At 46.8% G+C, this 20000-nt stretch overlaps 1 protein-coding gene across 2 annotated transcripts in view; it reads left to right on the top strand.

Moving 5' to 3' along the window:
• The window catches only part of eml3 (EMAP like 3), a 47075-nt gene that overhangs the window by 6717 nt on the left and 20358 nt on the right, over nucleotides 1–20000 (top strand). The window contains exons 2-10 of one of the 2 annotated variants that reach the window (XM_076289459.1): nucleotides 5984–6160; nucleotides 6642–6753; nucleotides 7608–8138; nucleotides 10771–10887; nucleotides 11236–11264; nucleotides 16723–16758; nucleotides 16983–17103; nucleotides 17586–17735; nucleotides 19115–19184. In XM_076289459.1, the coding sequence (XP_076145574.1) occupies nucleotides 5984–6160; nucleotides 6642–6753; nucleotides 7608–8138; nucleotides 10771–10887; nucleotides 11236–11264; nucleotides 16723–16758; nucleotides 16983–17103; nucleotides 17586–17735; nucleotides 19115–19184 (1343 nt within the window). The remainder of the gene's footprint in view (nucleotides 1–5983; nucleotides 6161–6641; nucleotides 6754–7607; nucleotides 8139–10770; nucleotides 10888–11235; nucleotides 11265–16722; nucleotides 16759–16982; nucleotides 17104–17585; nucleotides 17736–19114; nucleotides 19185–20000) is intronic. The other variant, XM_076289460.1, reaches the window with a different exon arrangement.

Here is a 20000-nt window from a genome sequence, read left to right as displayed (position 1 = left end):
AGGTGTTGATGATCTTGATTGTGTGTGTGTGTGTTTGAGCTACGTGTGTCTACAGCTGTGCGTGTGTGTGTGTGTGTGTGTGTGTGTGTGTGTGTGTGTGTGTGTTTGCGCTACGTGTGTCTACAGCTGTGCGTGTGTGTGTGTGTGTGTGTGTGTGTGTGTGTGTTTGCGCTACGTGTGTCTACAGCTGTGCGTGTGTGTGCTCAGTGTTTATTCAGCACTTTCTTTTTTTTCTTTTCTCCTTTTTTGGTGTTTGTTAGTCAGCATGCAGTAGTGTATACATGTAAGTGTGTGTGTGTTTGCGTGTGTGTGTGTATGTGTGTGAGAGAGAACCAGAGAATGAGATTTATTTGGTGCACATATGTGTGTGAGAGTGTGCATTCTTCACTGTGTAGGAGTGCAAGAGATAAAGTCAGAGTGTTTTTTTCTCTCTTTCTTTTCATGCTTCAGCTGAACCGATCCTGCTCACTGCCTCCTCTCTCTCTCTCTCTCCCTCCCTCTGCCTCTCTCTCTCACTTTCTCTGGTCAAGCGTCTCATTGTCCTACTGCCTGTCCAGCCTGATCCCATTCTGCTGCCCTCCCCAGTGCTCTGGCCACCGCTCTCTCCTGCACAGGAAGACTCAGCTGTGATTTGCTTTGAAATGAGAAAGGAGGAGGAAGAGTAAAAAAGAGAAAGAAAAAGAGAGAGAGAGAGAGAGAGAGGGTCAGCCAGTCCCTCTTTTGTCCACAGTCTCTTCCTCTCTGGCGCGCTCATAAAGGAGGGGATTGTGTGGGGCCTCTCCCACAGCAGAGCACAGCGCAGCACACGCCATTTTGTTTGGTAAACAGCACATCAGAGGACAAGTCCAGCCAGATGTCAGATGTAGGCCACACATGCAGTAGCACACACACGCACTTCTAGCGCCTGCATGCACACTCACACGCACACACACACACACACACACACACAGATACACTCAAGCACACAAACACTAAGCACTTGTTCACACACACACACACACACACACACACACATACACACACACACACACACACACAATGTTGTGCACAGGAATTCATCCACACACGTGCAGTTGCACATGCTTCCTAAGCCCCACCATGTCTCTGAGCGGTTGCATGTGCCAATGCTGTAGTGCTCCCGCCCTCTCTGGCTGGCCTGCCCCCAGAGGATGCTTCTGCTCTATGGCAGCCACTAGCCACACTCACATCGCAGCTTTCTTCACTTGCTGCCCATCTTGTGAGCGTGTGTGTGCATGCACCCTTCAGCTCTTGCCAAATGGCAGCTCCAGCGGTGTGTGTGTGTGTGTGTATTTGTGTGTGTGTAACAGATACCGATTATATAGGCCTACCTGGTTTAGCAGGAAATTCTTGGGAATTCGCCAATTCTGTTACGACTCAGTAAAAGGAAGACATGCAATCTCTCTGTTGTTTTTTTGTCCTTGGCTATAACATAATAAGACTAATCTGAATCACCCTTACAACTGTACAGCCCAGGCATTTTCATCTTCCTTAAAACATTAACCAGACATCTTCAGGTACCTTTAACAAACTGCTAAGACATTTTCCCAGACGTGCAAAATGTAGAAATGTCACATTAACTCTGATGCTTGGAAAACCAACTAGATATGGACAGACTGATAGTCCAGACCAGGAGAGACATGTAGAGCTGATCTGAGTGATAGAGATGTGAGAGTGGAGGGGCTTTGGAGACAGCAGGCTCAGACAGTCTGTGAGAGCAAGAGCACAGAGGGCGAGAAGAGATCGAAAGAGTGATCTGGACAAACAAAAAGAGTTGCTACAGGATGTTGGATAGAGCTGGAGAAGCACCAGCATGCGTTGTGATGTTTATCAGTTGGTAGAATGATCATTGGAACTAGATCAGTTGCATTCCGGTAGTTTAGAATTGAAAAGTATTTTTGAATGACAACAACAACAACAACAACAACAACAACAACAACAACAACAACAACAACAACAACAACAACAACAACAACAACAACAACAACAACAACAACAACAACAACAACCACCACACTGGGCTGAGGGCAACTAAGGGCTATAGGATGTCTGCATAAAAAGTGAAAGCTCCTAACTCATCTCCCTTTGCTGAAGGGAGGTGTGGGGACAGCATGAGCGCTGCAGTGCTAGAGAGTGCTAGCGTGTGCATGCGTGCGTGCGTGCGTGCGTGCGTGTGAGCTGGGGAGGTCAGGACAGAGGCATGTGAATAACGGCAGGACTGCTGCGCTGCTGTCTGATGGCATGGGGAGGACGCTGGCGGCGCTGCCATCCCTCTCTGACCCCGCGTGGACCGCTCCGAGGCTGGACGGGCTCCCACGTCTCGTGTTTGGGTCCGCGGGACTGTCCAAAGCGGCGCGAGTCTGTGTGTGTGTGTGTGTGTGTGTGTGTGTGTGTGTGTCTCTGTGTGTGTGTGTGTGTGTGTGTGTGTGTGTGTGTGTGTGTGTGTGTGTGTGTGTGTGTGTGTGTGTGTGTGTGTGTGTGTTGCAGTCTGGCAGGGACAGCAGCAGCAGCAGACACAGGCTCCCAGTGATTCAAAGCCCCCATTATGTGCAAGGCACAGAGCCATGGGACTGCTCCAGAGGCGGTGAATGCTGTGTGCATGTGTGTGTGTGTGTGTACGTGTGCGTGTGTGTGTGTGTGTGTGTGTGCATGTGTGTGTGTGTGTGTGTGTGTGTGTGTGTGGGTGTGTGCATGTGTGTGTGTGTGTGTGTGTGTGTGTGTGCGTGTGTGTGACCGACCAAGAGAGATTGTAAATTAGAGATGTTGAATGGACTCTAATGTCCTTCATCCATGATATTCGCCTGTCTCAAATACTCTCCTTGTTGTCCAGCAGACTACTCATATTCCAGTAGCTTCGTAATCCTTTTGCAATCTCTCTCTCTCTGTCTCTCTCTGTTCCCTCAGGGTTACTGTATGTCTCTCAGTTGAGCTGCAGTCAGTCTGTCTTCATTAAACTCTTTAGGTCTTATTTTGGAGCTTGCCAGGCCAAACACTCCAAACACACCAAAAAAACAAGCCCTTATAAGTTTCTTGGAGGAAAATAGCACTACCCTGCACTTAAATAAGGGCTCTACCCACAAGTCTCTGCCACTGTCGCCTCCCTAACGAGCACTCCCGCACCTGTGGACGGTCTTATTTGTGTGTGTTTAGGCCACGAGACTTGTGCATTGAGAGGGAACTGCAGCCTGTGTGAGTTTAAGTTGAGTAAGGTTTGTGCACTCTTGCTCCGGATCCAGGGGATTTGGGAACACTGTATGGAGTAGGAGTTGTAGGTCACTCCCACATTCAGTAGGTACATAGGTTAGGTTTTCAGGGATTTAGTTTTTGGCCCAGGGTCTACTCTTGATTTATCATTGTGTTTTCTCCAGATTGGTTCCAGCAGTGGATCAAACATGGACCCAGCTAGTGATTTTACAGATGATTTTACAATGAACATGATTTTACTTAATAAACGAAAAACTGCCTGCAAACCAGTGCTCTAAAATCATCGCATGAGCTGGAAACATTAGAATAATGTCATAGTTAAAAATGTCTCAAAAAGACATTCAGACACAAATGAAAATTGTTTTGCTCTGATCTTGCTGTTGAAATGGGCCTGTGCCATGCTGTTTGTACTTGTACACATATTTCTCTGTGAGAAAGATAAGGCGTGAGACTAGGTCTGAAGGGTTAATGGAAAAGGGGAAGCACAGAAGCATGAGAGTCCTCTCTCCTTACAGACCTACATCAGCGCGCCGATAAAATCCACGTGCTGATTAGAAGTCTCCCGGACTCTGCTCCAGGGTGTGGCAGGCAGGGGACAGGGGGTGTGAAAGTGAGAACCGGCTGCCCAGTGACGGACGAGTGCGAGATGAGATGACAGCTTTATGTGCGCGAGCGGATTAGGCTCGGGCCGAAACAGCAGGCGCCGCCACCGCCGGCCGCTCCCTCCGCTCCCCTTCCCAGGCCACTTCCCCAGGCTGATGTCTCAGATGACGTTGGGCAATATGAAAGGAGTCTGGAGCGAGAGGCCAAGCCAGAGTTGTGGCTGCTGGAGAGTCTCTCTTTCACGTCAGCGCCAAAAGGTGTTATTGGTCATCTGTCCATTTGACTGACCCCTTTGTAGTCACCGTGAGTCGTGGAAAAATGAGGAATTCAGTCACATTGGCTGGGAAGAATTTGAAATCCCATGTTAGTTGCTGAAAGCCAATCTAGTCTCTCGGTGATCTCATAGACATGGCTTGCCTTTAAAACAGCATTGCATCATGTCAGTCTCACACTGCTGTTGTGGCTTGTAGGGTGATTAGGCCTATTTAACATGGGTTTTGGATTTCATAGGAAGTGTAGGTGTGTGTGCGTGTGTGTGTGTGTGTGTGTGTGTGTGTGTGTGTGTGTGCGTGTGTGCGTGTGTGCGTGTGTGTGGGTGTGTGTGTGTTTTTGTGTGTGTGTGAGTGCGTGTGTGTGTTGCGTTTTATTATTAAAATAGTTACATTTTACTAGATAGAGAAAGCGAGACTGATAAAAAAGTGAGACTGTGTGAGAGAGAAAGTGATAAATGCAGATAGTGAAAACAGGAAGAGAATAAATCAATAAAAAGAGTGAGGTAGTGGGGAGTTTGATACTGTTTGATTACAGTAAGAGTGAACAGCATGCGCTGCGCTCGTACGAGTACCGAGTCTCTGTGAGATGACTGGGGGTCGCGTGTGACAGCGAGGACCACAGCACTGGGAATGTTGTGTCTGCCACTCTGCCACAATCCTACAGGAAGGAAGATTCCATTCCCCACTACTGTGCCAACCCATTGTTAGCATTGTTGGTTTTTCCGTATTTCAAGTTCATTACTCACCCACCAAAATACCATCTGACAGTAATCTCACTGTGAAGTTGCTGACCTCAAGGTAGATTGAAACAGTACTTCACTCAGTGAAGACAATGTCCCACTTTTTTGTGTGTTTTTTTTATTATTTATGGGGTGAACGTTGAAAGTAGCTTAGCCCAGCCGGTGAGCATTAGTTTTAGGGAAATAAACAAAGCTAATCACTACAGGTCCATGCAACCCCTTTTATCTTCCACAGTGACTGATGGGCCTCTCTGCCCTTTTTAAACAGCACATTAGCAAGGCCTCTCCTGGCGCTGATGGCTGTCAGCATGCTGTCTCTCTTTTCAAGGCAGTGGAGGTGGTAGCCACATATAGACGCTGCAGGCTTTTATTCAGCCATTTACTGGCATTGATTCCCCCTACACTGATGCCTAGAAAGGCACACACACACCACACACATACACACACACATTTTAACCATTTATTTATGTCCACATGAAGAAAATGGTACAGGGACACAAATATTAAAGATGCAGTAGAATACATATGCAAACTCATGGACCAGTGGCATGCAGCAGGTCTTCACAATATCACTCAATAAGCATTATACTCCGTTCTTAAGGGTATAAGTAGCAATGTCTCCGCCATATGTGGTGGCTGCCAATAAAAGCAGACATGGCACAGTACTTTGCACACACACACACACACACACACACACGGGTGAGCCACCGTACAAAATGCTAAATATTTATGCCTAATTTTAAAAGATGTCTTTTCCAGAGAAGAAGAATATTCAGATTTTTCTTGGAAAGACAGATGAATGAGTGAAGCAGCTGGTATTTTTCCAAGAACACAGAGAAAATGCAATTAGTCACTGCCTTCCAGAGTAGTAGAGTTGCAGAGTGAGTTTGTCAGAGCAGTTTGCATGACTGATTGCACCCCACTGAATATAGATGCAGCAGAATGTTGTGAGTAAAAACTAACCAGAATTACAACTTTTCCTCGTTCGTTGATTGGCTGTGTCATTCATATGTTTTCCTTATGTGCTGAAGTCATTCTTTCCCCTGAGAGACAGAGGACTATCGAGCGTCCTGATTGGCTCACCCCGCCTCCATTGGAGCTCAGCTCTCCCGCTCACTCACTGATTGGTTCTGCTTTGTTCTCTAGACGATGTGTCGGCGGGGAGCAGTGCCGATTTCCCTGACCGGACGTCTCTGATGGAGGTGCGTCTGCAGGCGCAGGAGGACGAGATCACACTCCTCAAGTCCTCATTAGCCGATGCCCTGCGCAAGCTCCGCCTCCACGACCAGCAGATGCTGTTGCTGAAGCAACACCTCATTGCAGGTGAGGAGCGTCAGTCCATGAAGGAGATTTTTAAAGAGTCCCAGCTCTGCAAACAGCAAACAAGGAAATGGCCAAGGACTCCTGACCTTTTGACCTTCTGCTGTCACTGCTGCCGCTGGCACATTTGTATTGATTTGTCCTACCATTACTGCTGGTTTGATCTATTACGGATTAGACAGTAGCAGACGAAAGCAGTGTTAAATCATTGTTTATCAGAAGAATGAACGTTTTATGAAGGCTATCTATATTTTCATTGCATTTGTATGTGATCTGAAGTGTGTGAAATGCCTCTGAAGTGTGTGTGTGTGTGTGTGTTTGTGTGTGTCTGTGTGTGCATGTGTATCTGTGTGTATGTTTGTGTGTGCGTATGCGTGTGTGTGTGTTTGCATGTGATTGCCTGTGTGTGTGTGTGTGTGTGTGTGTGTGTGTGTGTGTGTGTGTGTGTGTGTGTGTGTGTGTGTGTTTCTCCCTCGGTCCCCAGTGAACCCTGGAGCTGCTCGCTCCCTGAGCCAGGTGTGCTGTGCCGATGGCCTCTCCCGATCCTGCAGGCTCTCCAGCAGCTCCCAGGACGGCCTGTGCCACCCAGTCTCCAGGTACCTCACTCAGACAAATATGCTCACTAGCACACATGTGTCACAGACTGTGGACACTACTGCACTAGTGGAAACTCACTGAAGTATCTCAGTCAGATTACTGTTTGACTGATTGCCGTTTTTAGCCATTACTGGGAAAGTTGGACAAAGGCCACTCTATGTCACTTGTGTTTGGATAGCCTCAGCCACAAATCATAGCATTTCCTTAAAATACATTTTGAACTGCCAGTTCCACTTTTCTATTTTTGAAGGAAAAGCAGGACGCGCACAACATAAACTTGCAATCAAGTAGAAGTGCAGTCAGCATTTGATACAACACCGGCTTCCTTACGGGACAGAACTACTCGTTAAAGTGAAATCACTCAAGCACAGTGTAAACAGTGTAAGCTGTAGGACTAAGGGCTGAAAGGTGACTGTGCTGCTGAAATGCTAGCTCTAAACACAGCCCGTGTGGCATTCCTGTGTCTGTGGAAAAACTCCTCTTGGCCACTTCGGAAATCCTGGAGCATTCCGAAAGGGAAAAAAACGGGACCAAATGGCATGTGCCAGTTTCCTTATTTGACTGAAGGGGACTGATTGTTTAGTTTGCAGTGTGTTTTTTCACTTAAATATTTTGTCTTGGACTGAAGGCAAAATGAACCAAGCAGTAATGTATGTAGTTGCACCATTTAATATGAAATTGTATATGATGAAGAGTATGCATGTATACATAAAGTACAGTATGTCATGATCATCATATAGTGTATTGTATGCATACAGTATAATGATATATTATAGATATTGTATACATATTGTATGCTTTTCTCCATGTCCGTTTCCTGTGTAATCCTGTGTGTGTGTGTGTGTGTCTCTAGTCCAGTCACAAACAGCACTGGGGAGGAGAATGGGCAAAGGCCCACGGCTAAACTCCCAGGCCCCACGCTGAGGCCCAGCTCACAGGACAGGGCCACCCAGACTGAGATCACTCTCCAGGGCTTGGGGCCGGGGTCGGAGCGGGTCCCCCTGGCTCTCACCAGGGCAGTGCAGAGCCTCTCCCTGGAGGATGCTCTCCCCGAGGGGTTGTCGGTCGTGCAGGAGTCCCTGACCAAGCTGGAGGAGCTGAGGGTGCTAGAGGAGGAAGAGGGGGAGGACGAGGAGGACGAGCACCGAGAGGAAGGGGCCGGGGGTCGGACGAAGGACCCCAGCTGGACGCCCGGGGTGGAGGAGGCCATCCAGCCCACCAGGCTCGTCCGGCGCGTCGGGGCCGAGGTGCAGAACCACAACGGCACGTCTGAGGACCAGGCCGGCTCCGCGCCCCACACCCCCATCTCGGGCTCTCCGGCGCCCCCCAAGGACCAGTGCCCCAGCCCCCTGCCCCCCATCATGGAGGAGGAGAAGAAGCCCCTGTGCGTCCCCCCACCCCGTCTCCCTCCCTCCCTCCCTCCGTCCGTCTCGCTCTGGGCTGCCAACTTCCTGTCCTAACTCCGTGGTCGCCTGGCCCTGAGGGCTAAAGAGGGGCTTGCATTCCTTAGCGACTCAATCAGGATTTCTGCTCGTGTAGATGCAAAACCCAGCATAGTTGAGATTGTTAGGCTGCTCAGCATTGTTGTGGATTCAGCTGATTTCTCAACAGCAACTGCTGTAGGTGTGGACTTCACAGAGGCTTTGCTCAGGTGTTACTCTCAGCAGTGTTTCCTCTAGGATTTTTTTAAGCAGTGGGGGCAGGCCTGTCCGAACCCCCACCCCCCCCTCCCGGCCCACGGAACTGACAACTGCCACTTCGCTGCCACTTATATGTATTCACCTCTATTCACACACAATGAGGCATTATTTTCAGTTGTGATTGAGCTGTATATTTGGAGAATCTACAACAGGTCTGCACAATGAATTTTGAAAGTCAACTGCGACGTCTGCCCCATTTCTGATACCGTGGGGGAAGAAAATGAAACCGTGGGGGGCCGCCACTACCAAATCAACATAGAGGAAACACTGCTCAGTGTAGTTTATTTGATCTTAGTATTGTGGGAAATACACATTCACTGACTGTCAAGAAAATATCAGATAAAGAATAGAATTACTGCAAGCGGATGTAGAAAGCCAAGTTATTTCCCTCCTGTAATGTACAGTCATTATTTTGCACTTAGGGAAGTGTGTTGGAGAATTAGCCTGAACAAAAGAGTGAGTGTGTGTGCGTGCGTGTGTGCGTGCGTGTGTGCATGCGTGTGTGTGTGTGTGTGTGTGTGTGTGTGTGTGTGTGTGTGTGTGTGTGTGTGTGTGTGTGTGTGTGTGTGTTTGTGTGTGTGTGTGTGTGTGTGCGTGCGTGCGTGCGTGCGTGCGTGCGTGCGTGCGTGCGTGCGTGCGTGCGTGCGTGTGTGTAGGGCAGGTAGAGGCGGTAGACTGGGCCTCAGTTGTATGATGAGGCCCACCATGACCAAAAATGGTGATCCACAGGACAACAGTTTGAGCAATGTTTCTGAGCCATGGTGTTCATACACGTCTTGGGTAACATGTTTGCATCTGAAGATTTTAATCATCAGTGAGCAACTTTTGATGAGCATCCAGTCAAAACTCTAGAAAAGAAGTCATGTGATTGCCAGGCAACGATACTCAAACTGTTACCCCATGTGTCATTGGCATAAGAGCCGTGTAAGAGACGCCACTTGGTCCGCCATGATGACACCCCAGGCTAAGGGAGCACTCACAAAGTGACAGTGGGTATTGTGTTTCAACAACAGACAGGTTGCTGCTGTGCGTGCGTGGTGCCACACATTGACCAAGCGCTCAGGTCACATGTGTGTTTGGCTTTCAACTCAGAGTTGCATTGTTAAACAGCTTGGAATGCACCCTGAGGTTCATTTGGGTGGTGTTGTTATTCATCAGAATCAGAATTGTGAAATGAGAATCTTTGGTGACCTGACAAATGAAACACAGAAAAGGAAGAAGCAGATCAGTTTACTGTGTGTAAATACCACTGTGGTATGTAAAGAAGCTCTCAGATTTAGCATTGTGGTTGATAGACATCTGCGTATTACATAGCAGCTTTGAAATGGAGCCTATTTTGAACTGGGTTTTGCACAGTCGCAGGCAGCCTAACACCACAATCATTTCTATAAATCGCTGCACTAACCTGCCAATTAAATCGCATCCCTTTCTTATCTTAACCAATCAAGTTGAATGCTCTAAGCCAAGGCTTTTTGACAAGACAGATTTACTGGATGATTCTCTTTCCTGCATGTGAACTAACCCATAATCATAATTATTCTCTCATATATTGAGCTTTGTTTAAAAACTTGACAAACACTGGTGCTCAGCCTGATCTCTGACTCAAGAAGTGTGTGTGTGTGTGTGTGTGTGTGTGTGTGTGTTTGTGTGTGTGAGTGAGAGAGAGAGGGGGATGGGGGGTGGGGTGTGTGAGAATGAGAAAGAACCAGATAGGTAGTGGGTGTGAGAGAGACTTTCCAAATGAGCTTGGTGACATTCGTTTCTCTGTCCCTTAGCTGAGTGTTTAGTGAGGTGGAGGGGGGGGGGGGGGTATCAGCTGGTTTCACTTCCCACATCAGCGGAATGTGTGTCACCACAAGCATCATCACCGGTCACATGACCAGCTCCTCTTCCTGTGCGTCCTTGCTCTAGTGGGAAGAGCTGAGAGGAGCGCAGAGGGCCAGGGAAAAAGCCTCGGCCTCCGGAAGCAACTTCCTCACGTGTAGACACACACACACACACACACACACACACACACACACACACACACACACACACACACTCAACACACACATACACACACAACACACACACACACACACACACACACACACTCACACACATACAGAGCCAAACACTAAGATAGGGCCCACTACAATGAGTCACCAGTGCTGGTTCCTAACTCTTGCTGCACAGTGCATGGCTTTGCAAGGGTGATCGGTGCATGTGAGATATTCTGCAGCATGCTTAACAGTCATGGGTTTGCATGGGTTTGTCTGCGTCTGACGTCTTCACTGTCCCTCTCTGACCTTCCGTTTGACCCTCTGTGGCCTTCAGGGTCCGGCGGAACAGCGAGCGGGTGATGAAGGAGACCCCGGAGCGGACGAAACAGAAGCTGGCCAAGAAGGCGGCGTCCTCGGCCAACCTGCTCACACGCTCCCCCAGTCTGGAAAGGTGAGTGGACGGAGACTTCAGCAAGAATGCTACCATGGTATTGTGTCACTGTGTGCGGTCAGTACCAGACCTAAATAGTTTCCCACTGATCGGTATTCTGGGAAGTGTAGGCGTTTCTGCAGCTCAGGTTTAAAATTATGAGGTTTTCTCTGTGCCTGAGGAAACATTCTGTTGTTGTTCTGGGTAGTTCGTAATGGAATATTTTATAAGGTTGGTCCTGCACTGTTTGTTTATTTTTTTGTTCTTTATTTACGTTTTATTACTTTTATGTAATTTCCTTGTGTAATAATCTTTGGTCATTGTCTACATGTTTGTTTACCATTTATTTTGTGTTTGTTCCTTTTACAGCCGAGCGAAAGAGCTCATTTCCAGCCCAGGTAATCATTCTTTGTTCCCCAACTCCATTGGAATATTTTCAGTTGTTTCATCCATGTTTATATGAATGTTGCAATTCCCATAAACAGTACCAAAAGCATTACAAAGCGCTGTGTTTTCTATCTCGGTATTTAATTACATTACATTACAATCTTTATGAGATTAAGTCAAAGCTTAAGAATTAGCTATGTAGTTATTTTGAGCCTTGATAGTCATTTGTGGAGGCCTGTTTTTCTCACTACTCCAGGTGAGTTGATATTTCTGTGAGTGAGTTCTGTACTCCATACCAAACTCTCACTAACTCTGACACACACACACACACACACACACACACACACACACACACACACACACACACACACACACACACACACACACACACTTGAAATGTCACATATCAAGTCCAGATCCCATTCATTTAGGCTGAGTGATAACTGGACCTATCAGATTGAATTAGAGTGAGAAGAATGGAGGTAAGCAACCATAGGAATGTCCACTGTCTCTAAATCTGGCTCTGGGTGGGTCATGATTTAGACTTTCCTGGCCTCATCTCTCTGGATATCACACTGAGAGCAGCTTTGGTCAGTCTCGGTCCCTTGGCAGCGCACACTTTCCAGCGACACTTCATTTTGAAGCGCTCCAAGAGCTCGGTAGTGGTGACAAAACACGTTTGTGAATGCAGTCAATTATGTAGACCAGTTACTGGTCTGATTTGAAGCAGTAACTCTAGGACATGTCTACATTATTCCGTATTGGTTTGGATATGCAACACTTTTGTTACTATGACGGCTCTCATCTGTACTGTTCTGCCATTTTTAAGCCCCTTAAAATGCAACAGTTTGAAAATGTTGTTGGCCCCGTTTTCCTTTGAAACCTCTGGTGTTGCGTTTTAATATACACAGCCAAATCTGCAAACAATTACTTAAATACACACATTTTCCTCCTGTTTCCTTCCCTGATTGGTCAGTCACCAATTCTTCTCTGAAGAACCCTCTAGGACCAGAAGAAAGCATTGAGAAATCCGCTGTGTAATGACGACCAATGCTACAAACATGGATGACAAATCACAAGCTTTGTTTACCTTGCTGTCCTTGCTCCAAGTTGTTGTTCAGTTGAATTCTACATTGTACAATGTTACAGCTGCCTAAATGTGCAGGAGGAAAGCTATTATTTGAACCATCTGCAAAACTACAATAATAATACCTAATGGCGTGAGGGCCATGTCATTTTTATGAGTGCATGTGATTTGCTCAAATGGGTCATGTGATACAGTAGAAGTTTTCGGGGTATCATGGATGCAGATTGGTTATGAAACCGAGCTGAAAGCACTCATATAGATGTGAATCATTTAATTAAGATTCCAAACTCCATGTTGTAGATGTAGCCCTAGAGAGAGCAGACACAGATGGAAGTCTTTACTGTCGTTGAATTTTGGATATCTTGCTTTGAATAAAAGGGTCTGGTGTAACGTAAAGATCACAGTTGGTTACATCTTGATTTTCCTGATGGTATTTGTTTGAATAGATAGTGGCTCATGATTTGCATTTGAACTTTAGATCATCAGGATTGCAGGTTGAGGGCCTCTCATGCCAGTACACGTCTGAGAGAATTGAACTCCTTGTATCCAGAGTGGGCAGATAATTGAAGACCTTATCTTAAGATCCGAGCAAATTCTGCAGGATTATGAGACATTCTTGTGCAATTGGCCCGTAAGCATGTTCTGCTTTTCTCAACCCCTACAATGAATAGGCCTAAGAGGCAGAATAAGCATGAAATCAGTTTTGATCCAGTCATGATTGATGGTAATTGTCTCTTATTTGGATTATTTACTGCTGGGGAATGGCATTCATGCCTCTAGCATTTAGGGCTACGGTGCCAAACATTTTTCTAGGATTGTGGAGTGGAAGCTTTTCATGGTAATAAGGAAAAGGTCAGGAGTAATGACTCAGTGTCTCAGGTTTTATGTTTTACTGACTCAATGTCATGTGTACTTATAGCACATCGTAAAATAGAGCTCAACATGATCTGATGGCCATGATGACCAATCTTAGGCCAAAAGAAAATGAAATTGCCACTTGGAAAACCTCTTAAAAAAGCGAAAACGGCCAGTGAGTAAAAGTGTCTACGTAAATAAATCTCTAGCTCTGATGTCAGGTCACTGGAAGGCCCTTTTCTCTGAGGACTTCCAGAACTCAGTGATGAGATGATCCTATCCCATTTCAGCGTCTGATATTGGTCATTGCATATGGGTCACACACACATGCTGCTTTCCTTAGCTGTCTATCTCTCTTTTCCTCTGTCTTTTCACATTTCGTCTCCCATCTCCTGTCTTAATCTTCTCCACATCTATCTTAGATTCAAATCCAATGTTGATTTAGTAGCGTGACTATTTAGAAACAGTGTTTCCAAAGCACAATGAACAATAATAACTCTCTCTCTGTCTCTGTCTATGTCTATGTCTATGTCTATGTCTATGTCTATGTCTATGTCTATGTCTGTCTGTCTGTCTGTCTGTCTGTCCCCTTTCCTGTCTGTGTCTCACCTCCACTGACCCTCCTGTAGGTTCTCTGTCACTTCATTTTTCTCCCTGTCTCCCCTCTGCCCTTTCTCCTCTCCTCCCCACCTCTCTCTGTCAGTTGCTTTCCCCCCACTGGCATCAGACACAGGAGGCCTGTTAGGGCTGCCTCTCCCTCTCCCCCTCCCTCATACACTCTCTCTCTCACTCTCTCTCTCATACACTCTATCTTTCACTCTCTCTCCCTCATACACTCCCTCTCCCCTCTCTCTCTCCCTCTCTCTCTCATACACTCTCCCTCTCTCTCTCTCATACACTCTCCCTCTCTCTCCCTCTCTCCCTCTCTCTCTCTCTCTCTCTCTCTCTCTCTCTCTCTCTCATCACTCATGGAAATTCACCCAGTGCGGTCACCCGCACTGCCCTTCCACTCCACGTCCCTCAGACGGATGATGGATGACCGTTTCTCCGAAGCCAACAGCCAAATCCGATTTTCTGCCTTTTTTCTTTCTTTCTCTTCTCCCTCCTCATCTTTTTTTTTCACTTGCCCAGCAGCTCGTCAAACCCTGTGTCGGGTTGAGCGCCTGTTTGTTTGTTGTGTGGGTTTGTTTTCTGTAGCAGTTAGGTCATCAGAGAGAGAGGGAGGGAGAGAGAGAGTGTGTGAGAGAGAGAGGGAGAGAGAGAGAGGCTAATTTCCCTGTGTCCCGCCAAGGCTGGGAAAAGTAAACATGCTTATGTTTCATTGGCCCAGCGGTGAGGCTGGTGCATAAATAACGCGTAACGCACACCAGCGCGGCATGAGGCGGGGCCGTGTCAGAGGGAGGCTTCTCCACAGGTGTGCACACATCACAAATAGCACTTAATGACTCTGGAACAAGTCCTCGGCCCAGAACAGGCATGGAGTGGTGGCTCTCCAACCACATTGGAGCTTATGTGTGAGTCTGTGTGTGTGTGTGTGTGTGCGTGCTTGCGTGCGTGCGTGCGTGTGTATACATGAAGCACATGCAAACAGCAAGTGACAGGAGACAGGGCCCAGTATTGGGGAAACCCCGTCATTTAGAAGCCTCTGTGCTGTGCTAAAGGAAATGGACTACTCTTTTGTGGACTGCTCCATAACATGTGTCTGGAACAGTTGGATTGCATTATGCTACAGTACTGGCATACATTAAAAACACTTTAAGCACTATATAAACACCGTCAGAGATTTTGATCCCAATTCAGTTACTAGCTCTATGATAAGTAACTGATCAGATCAATGAAGTCAGCTAAAGTCAGATCAATGACAGTGACAATGACAGCATACAAAGGGCCATCAAAGTGTGGAAATAAAGGAGGTAGGCCCAGTAGGCCCAGCCTTCAGGGCCAAATCCAAGTGTTGTTAGTATGAGCTGTGCAAACACCAATTACAAAGCTATCTCTGACGCAGCGTACAATCCAAGGAGTGTTTCATAGGAGAGTGCCAATTGATTCACATAGTCCCAGTGGAACTGAGATCAGCAGCAGATAGAGCCAGAGTGAGAGTGCTGTAAGGTTCCGGTCAGTGAAGTCCAGAGAGGAGGGAGGAGGGTGGGCAAGAGAGGTGGACTCAGAGGCAGAGTTTTGGGAATTGCGTATCTTGCTTACTAAAAGCACTTTATTGACAAATGAGCAGCCTTTTTCTGTCCGCTGAGGAAAAGGATATGTAAATGTTTATTGCATCTGTTTTGTCTCATCTGGTCTGCTGAAGAGTCCGTTTAAGGCCATCTAGGAGCCGTAGGTCTTGCACCAGCAGGCCCAGAGACAGTTTTGACCACCACGCCATGTCCTTGCTGAACACTCACACCTGAACACCTAGCATTAGCCCATCAAGCCCACCTCCCCTCTACCACATGCTATTGTTTTACCGCTGAACAGAAAATCTCATCTAATATATACTAGAAGTTAAAGTGAGTTGAATTGCTGCCTGTGTGTGTGTGTGTGTGTGTGTGTGACCACTGTGTTTTGTTTGGTGTCAGTTCTGCTAGTTGGCTCAAGTGCTTGTATTTGTGTTCCTTCTGTGTGGGTATCCTCTGACATATATCTCTCACATCATTAGTCTTGATTGCAGTCACAGTCGGCCCTGCCAGAGCACCGGGGTGTTGTGAAAACTGGCCATAGGAGAAGATTCCAGAAGGATTTACTGTCTGTCTCACGCACGGGAACAGTGCAGTACGGAATTTTTCGATGGAGACTCGCTGAAAGCGATCCCTTCTGGCAGAAGCCAGGGGTTTCCTCTCTCATGGTGATGAATGTGTTTTCTTCCCGTCAAAATAGACTTTTAGAAATGCAGTAATCATACACGCCAGAAAAAAAAAAAAAAAGTTGACATACGTCGACATAACGGAGGCCCCAAAATGTGCTCGCCTGTCGCTGCCTGTTTCGTTAGTCTTCTGGCCCCTGCGTTTACGGCCCATTCCTTTCCACTCGGTGCACGGATAAACGTCCCTCGCAGCCCCCGTAAAAATGCCCCCGTGCCCAGAGGTGAAAGGTCATCCTCTGTCCTCATCCTTCATCCGCCTGTCTGTCTCTCAGCTAGAATAGCGGACTGTTTGGGGATACGGGTGGTTGGGAGAACATGTTCCGTCGCAGCTTCCTCCTCGTGGGCTCATAGAAGTGCGCCTTAACAGTTCCCTTAGGAATTAGCTGAGTCATAGCACAGCGTTTATGTGTATGTTAGCCTGCTTAGGTTTGTGTGTGTGTGTGTGTGATTTTCAGATGTATGCGTGTGAGGGAAAGACTGTGTGTGTTTTCCTACAGGTGTATAGGTGTGTGTGTGTGTGTGTTTGTGTGTGTGTGTGTGTGAATGTGTGTCTGCAGGTGTTGGAAAAGGAGTTTGTGACAGCAGTGTGTGTGTGTGTGTGTGTGTGTGTGTGTGTATAATTTAGGGCCACTGGGCGACTCATGTTTATCCCTCTCCCTTCCCCTTCCAGGGTCCCAGGGGTCCAGTCGGGGCCGAACCACACAAGGTAAGTCCCATTACACGCTGACTCATCTGCCTTGCGGCCATCCTTTTGTGCCTATCTCATTACAAAAGATTGCTTTAGCAGACCCATGGCTTTTAATATTTATTTCTCTCTCTCTCTCCTTCTCTCTCTCTCTCTCTCTCTCTTTCCCTCTCTCTCCTCTCTCTCTCTCTCTCTCTCTCTTTCTCTCTCTGATTAAGTATGATTCTGGGCTTGTCTCTCCATAGGCCAGTCCATAAAGATGTTCATCCGGGGGCGCCCCATTACCATGTACATCCCTTCCAACATCCAGAACTACGAAGAGCTGAAGATGGACCTGCCAGCTGAGAAACTGGAGCTGGACTGGGTGTATCCTTTCCCATCTTTGTCTCGTAGCCCAACCACCACAGCATGTTTAGCCTGCACCATAATTATGTCTTTATTTGCATGGATCAGATAAGGAAGTACAACACATCATTACTAAAAGTCATGGGGATAAGAAGACAAGGCAGAATGAGGCAAAATTGGGACAGATTGTAGATTGGTTGAAAAATAGATTAGGCACAGTCATCAGTAAGAGCGCATGGTAGCAGTCTGCCAAAGGACAGCATGGGATCCTTCCAGAAGCAACCTCACAGGCTACTTTTCTTCCCCTTGAATGACATGTTAGCTTTCATGCTAGCCTGATCATGCTAATCCAGACTGATGGTTCACCTTGGGAAAAACTGCAGCTTCAGTGACTTCTAGAGAAGGCACTTAATGTCTCCATTAATCAATTAGTCCTGAAAGTCAGACAGGTTTTTTTTACATCTTTCCCTGGAATGTTTGACCTTGACCTTGTGCACCCGTAGCTATGGTTACCGGGGTCGAGACTGCCGGGCAAACCTGTATCTGCTGCCGTCTGGAGAGGCAGTTTACTTCATTGCCTGTGTGGTGGTGCTCTATCACCTCAGTGACCGCACCCAGAGGCACTACCGCAAGCATACCGACTGCGTACGCTGGTGAGAACCAACTCACGTACATTTATTATAGATATGTACATTAGTTTTATAATTTATTCATATCATAGATGTAGACCAGTTATAGATAGGCTATAGATCACTTACATCATAAGGCATCCACAAGCACACTGACTACATGTGCTGATAGCTACTGCAAGCTTATAATCCAAGTGACTGGGAATTTATTATATATACATATTTATTATAGATATACATTTTTTATGTAAAAAAGTAAGATAAAAATAAATATGCATAGGTATAGATCAAACTCTGGGAATTGATTGTATTATGTATATGTATAATAAACAAAGCAGATTAGTTTCAGCAGAGACACTGCAGCAAGCACATTGGCTGTGTGCCTCCTGTCCGGGTGGTGATCCAAGTGACTGGGAATCGTTTTAAAATGTCATGTTGAACTCCAGAGATCTCTTTGAGAAAACGTCTAAGTGACTGAAAATCCTAGTTTTATAGTCTTTTCCGCACCGCTGTAGCCTGGCCAACATAGCATTCATGGACTTAATTAAGTTGGATTCTGTTCTGGCCTGTGAATGAAAGACTCGGCTGAAGAAATGCCTGCACTGTGTCCCTATTGTCCTCCTTTCCCACTATCCTGATGTGTGTCAGGCCAGTGTAGTAGCTCAGATGTGGTTTGAGAAGGAGACTGGCTGCTCTGAGATCAGTCCACTCCACCCTCTGATGCATTTCATTCTGACATTGGCATACATTCACTTGGCAGTGGCTGTAACTCAAACTGACATGCTAATTTTCTCTCTTATGATAATTTCCCAAAAGAAATTATTCTTTTGAAATTGAATCGAAACATATAAATAAAAAATAAAGAATTGTTACGAAACATTGGCCTGGGGGTTTAATATTTTAGAATAAGGACTCTGGGGCCATTCCATAGCTGTGAGTCACACAGAGACACACTGGGGATTTTTCAGCGTTTTGGTCCGATTTCAAAATGGCCGACCTCCCTTGCTGCACTCGACATAGTGGTTGTGTATTCTTGGCGAGCTCCAGTCACTCCATCATAGTTGTTTTCCTAGTCGTTTTCTCCCTCCTGTCAAAACAGCAAGGAAATGAACCACATGTGAATGGGGCCAGTTTTGAGACTTTTCAGTTGGTCAGAGTACTGTTACTACTACAATACACACATCACAATGCTGACACACTCTCACACACTCATCTATGAAACACACACATTACTACACACATTATGCAATCACCTCAACAGTGAGCAGGCACCCTGCTGCAACGAGCACAACACTAATACAATACACACAACAGAATAGACACACAACACACATCACACAGTCACCTAAATAAGGCATCAGTAGATTTCTCTGTTTCTGATGTGTGTGATGCTTGCTCCACAGCCTTGCTGTTCACCCAGACAAGGTTCGTGTGGCCTCGGGGCAAACTGCGGGAGTAGATAAGGATGGCAAGGTGAGTGTCAAACAACGCATACACCTCAAACAACGGCAACACCATAGAGAAGCCAGCACTAGTGCAGCAGGTGACTGAATGAAGATTTTACTGTCAGTCATAGAATGTTCTTCTGTTAGAAACTAGTAAATGAAAAGCACACATTAATAGTGTACAGCACCACACACAACAACAACATATTTCTTAAGTGTATTTTTGGGGCATTTTGCCTTCAATCAGATAGGACGATAGTGACGGGAACAAGTGGTAGCGAGAGGTGGGGTGGGGTTGGGAATTGACCGCGGGTTGGAGTTGACCCCGGGTCCCTGTGGTCTCTCGGAACCAAAACTGGTACAAACCCTGCTGCTTGTGCCACAGCTCCCCCACACACAGCAATTTGACGGTGTCATTTCAGCGCCTGGGGCAATTCAGTCTGTCTCTAGAGTATGACTGCTGCACACATACGACGACTGATGTCACACAATTAACTTAAGTGGTTGGTTTGCGAAATAGCCATTGAGCTTCACCGCAGGGTAATCGTCGTCCGCTTCACTGACTGGCCCTCAAATCCATTCAGCAGTGTGCTTCAGTCCAGTCCACTGAGGAGGACTTCCAAGTGCAGCTTCCTCTTTCTCAGAACCACCAAAACGATGTGCTACCCCGCCACGGTAACTGGGGATTTGGCTGTAGTCAGGGTGGAGGGGGCTGGGAGAGGGCTGGGGGTGGAGTAATTGTTGCCAGGCAGGCGTGTTGATCAAAGGAGGGGCCTGCGGATAGGGGAAAGTTTCCACACCGTGCCACTTCCTCCTCCGCGTAGCCTGTGAGCTGTGAAATACC

This window comes from Alosa pseudoharengus, unplaced genomic scaffold, assembly GCF_046254945.1.
Source record: "Alosa pseudoharengus isolate Yale_2024_CS ecotype anadromous, Long Island Sound unplaced genomic scaffold, YU_APseudo_1.1 YU_APseudo_1.1_scf_17, whole genome shotgun sequence".
Classification (NCBI taxonomy): Eukaryota; Metazoa; Chordata; class Actinopteri; order Clupeiformes; family Clupeidae; genus Alosa; species Alosa pseudoharengus.
This window is presented reverse-complemented; position numbering and strand designations above follow the sequence as displayed.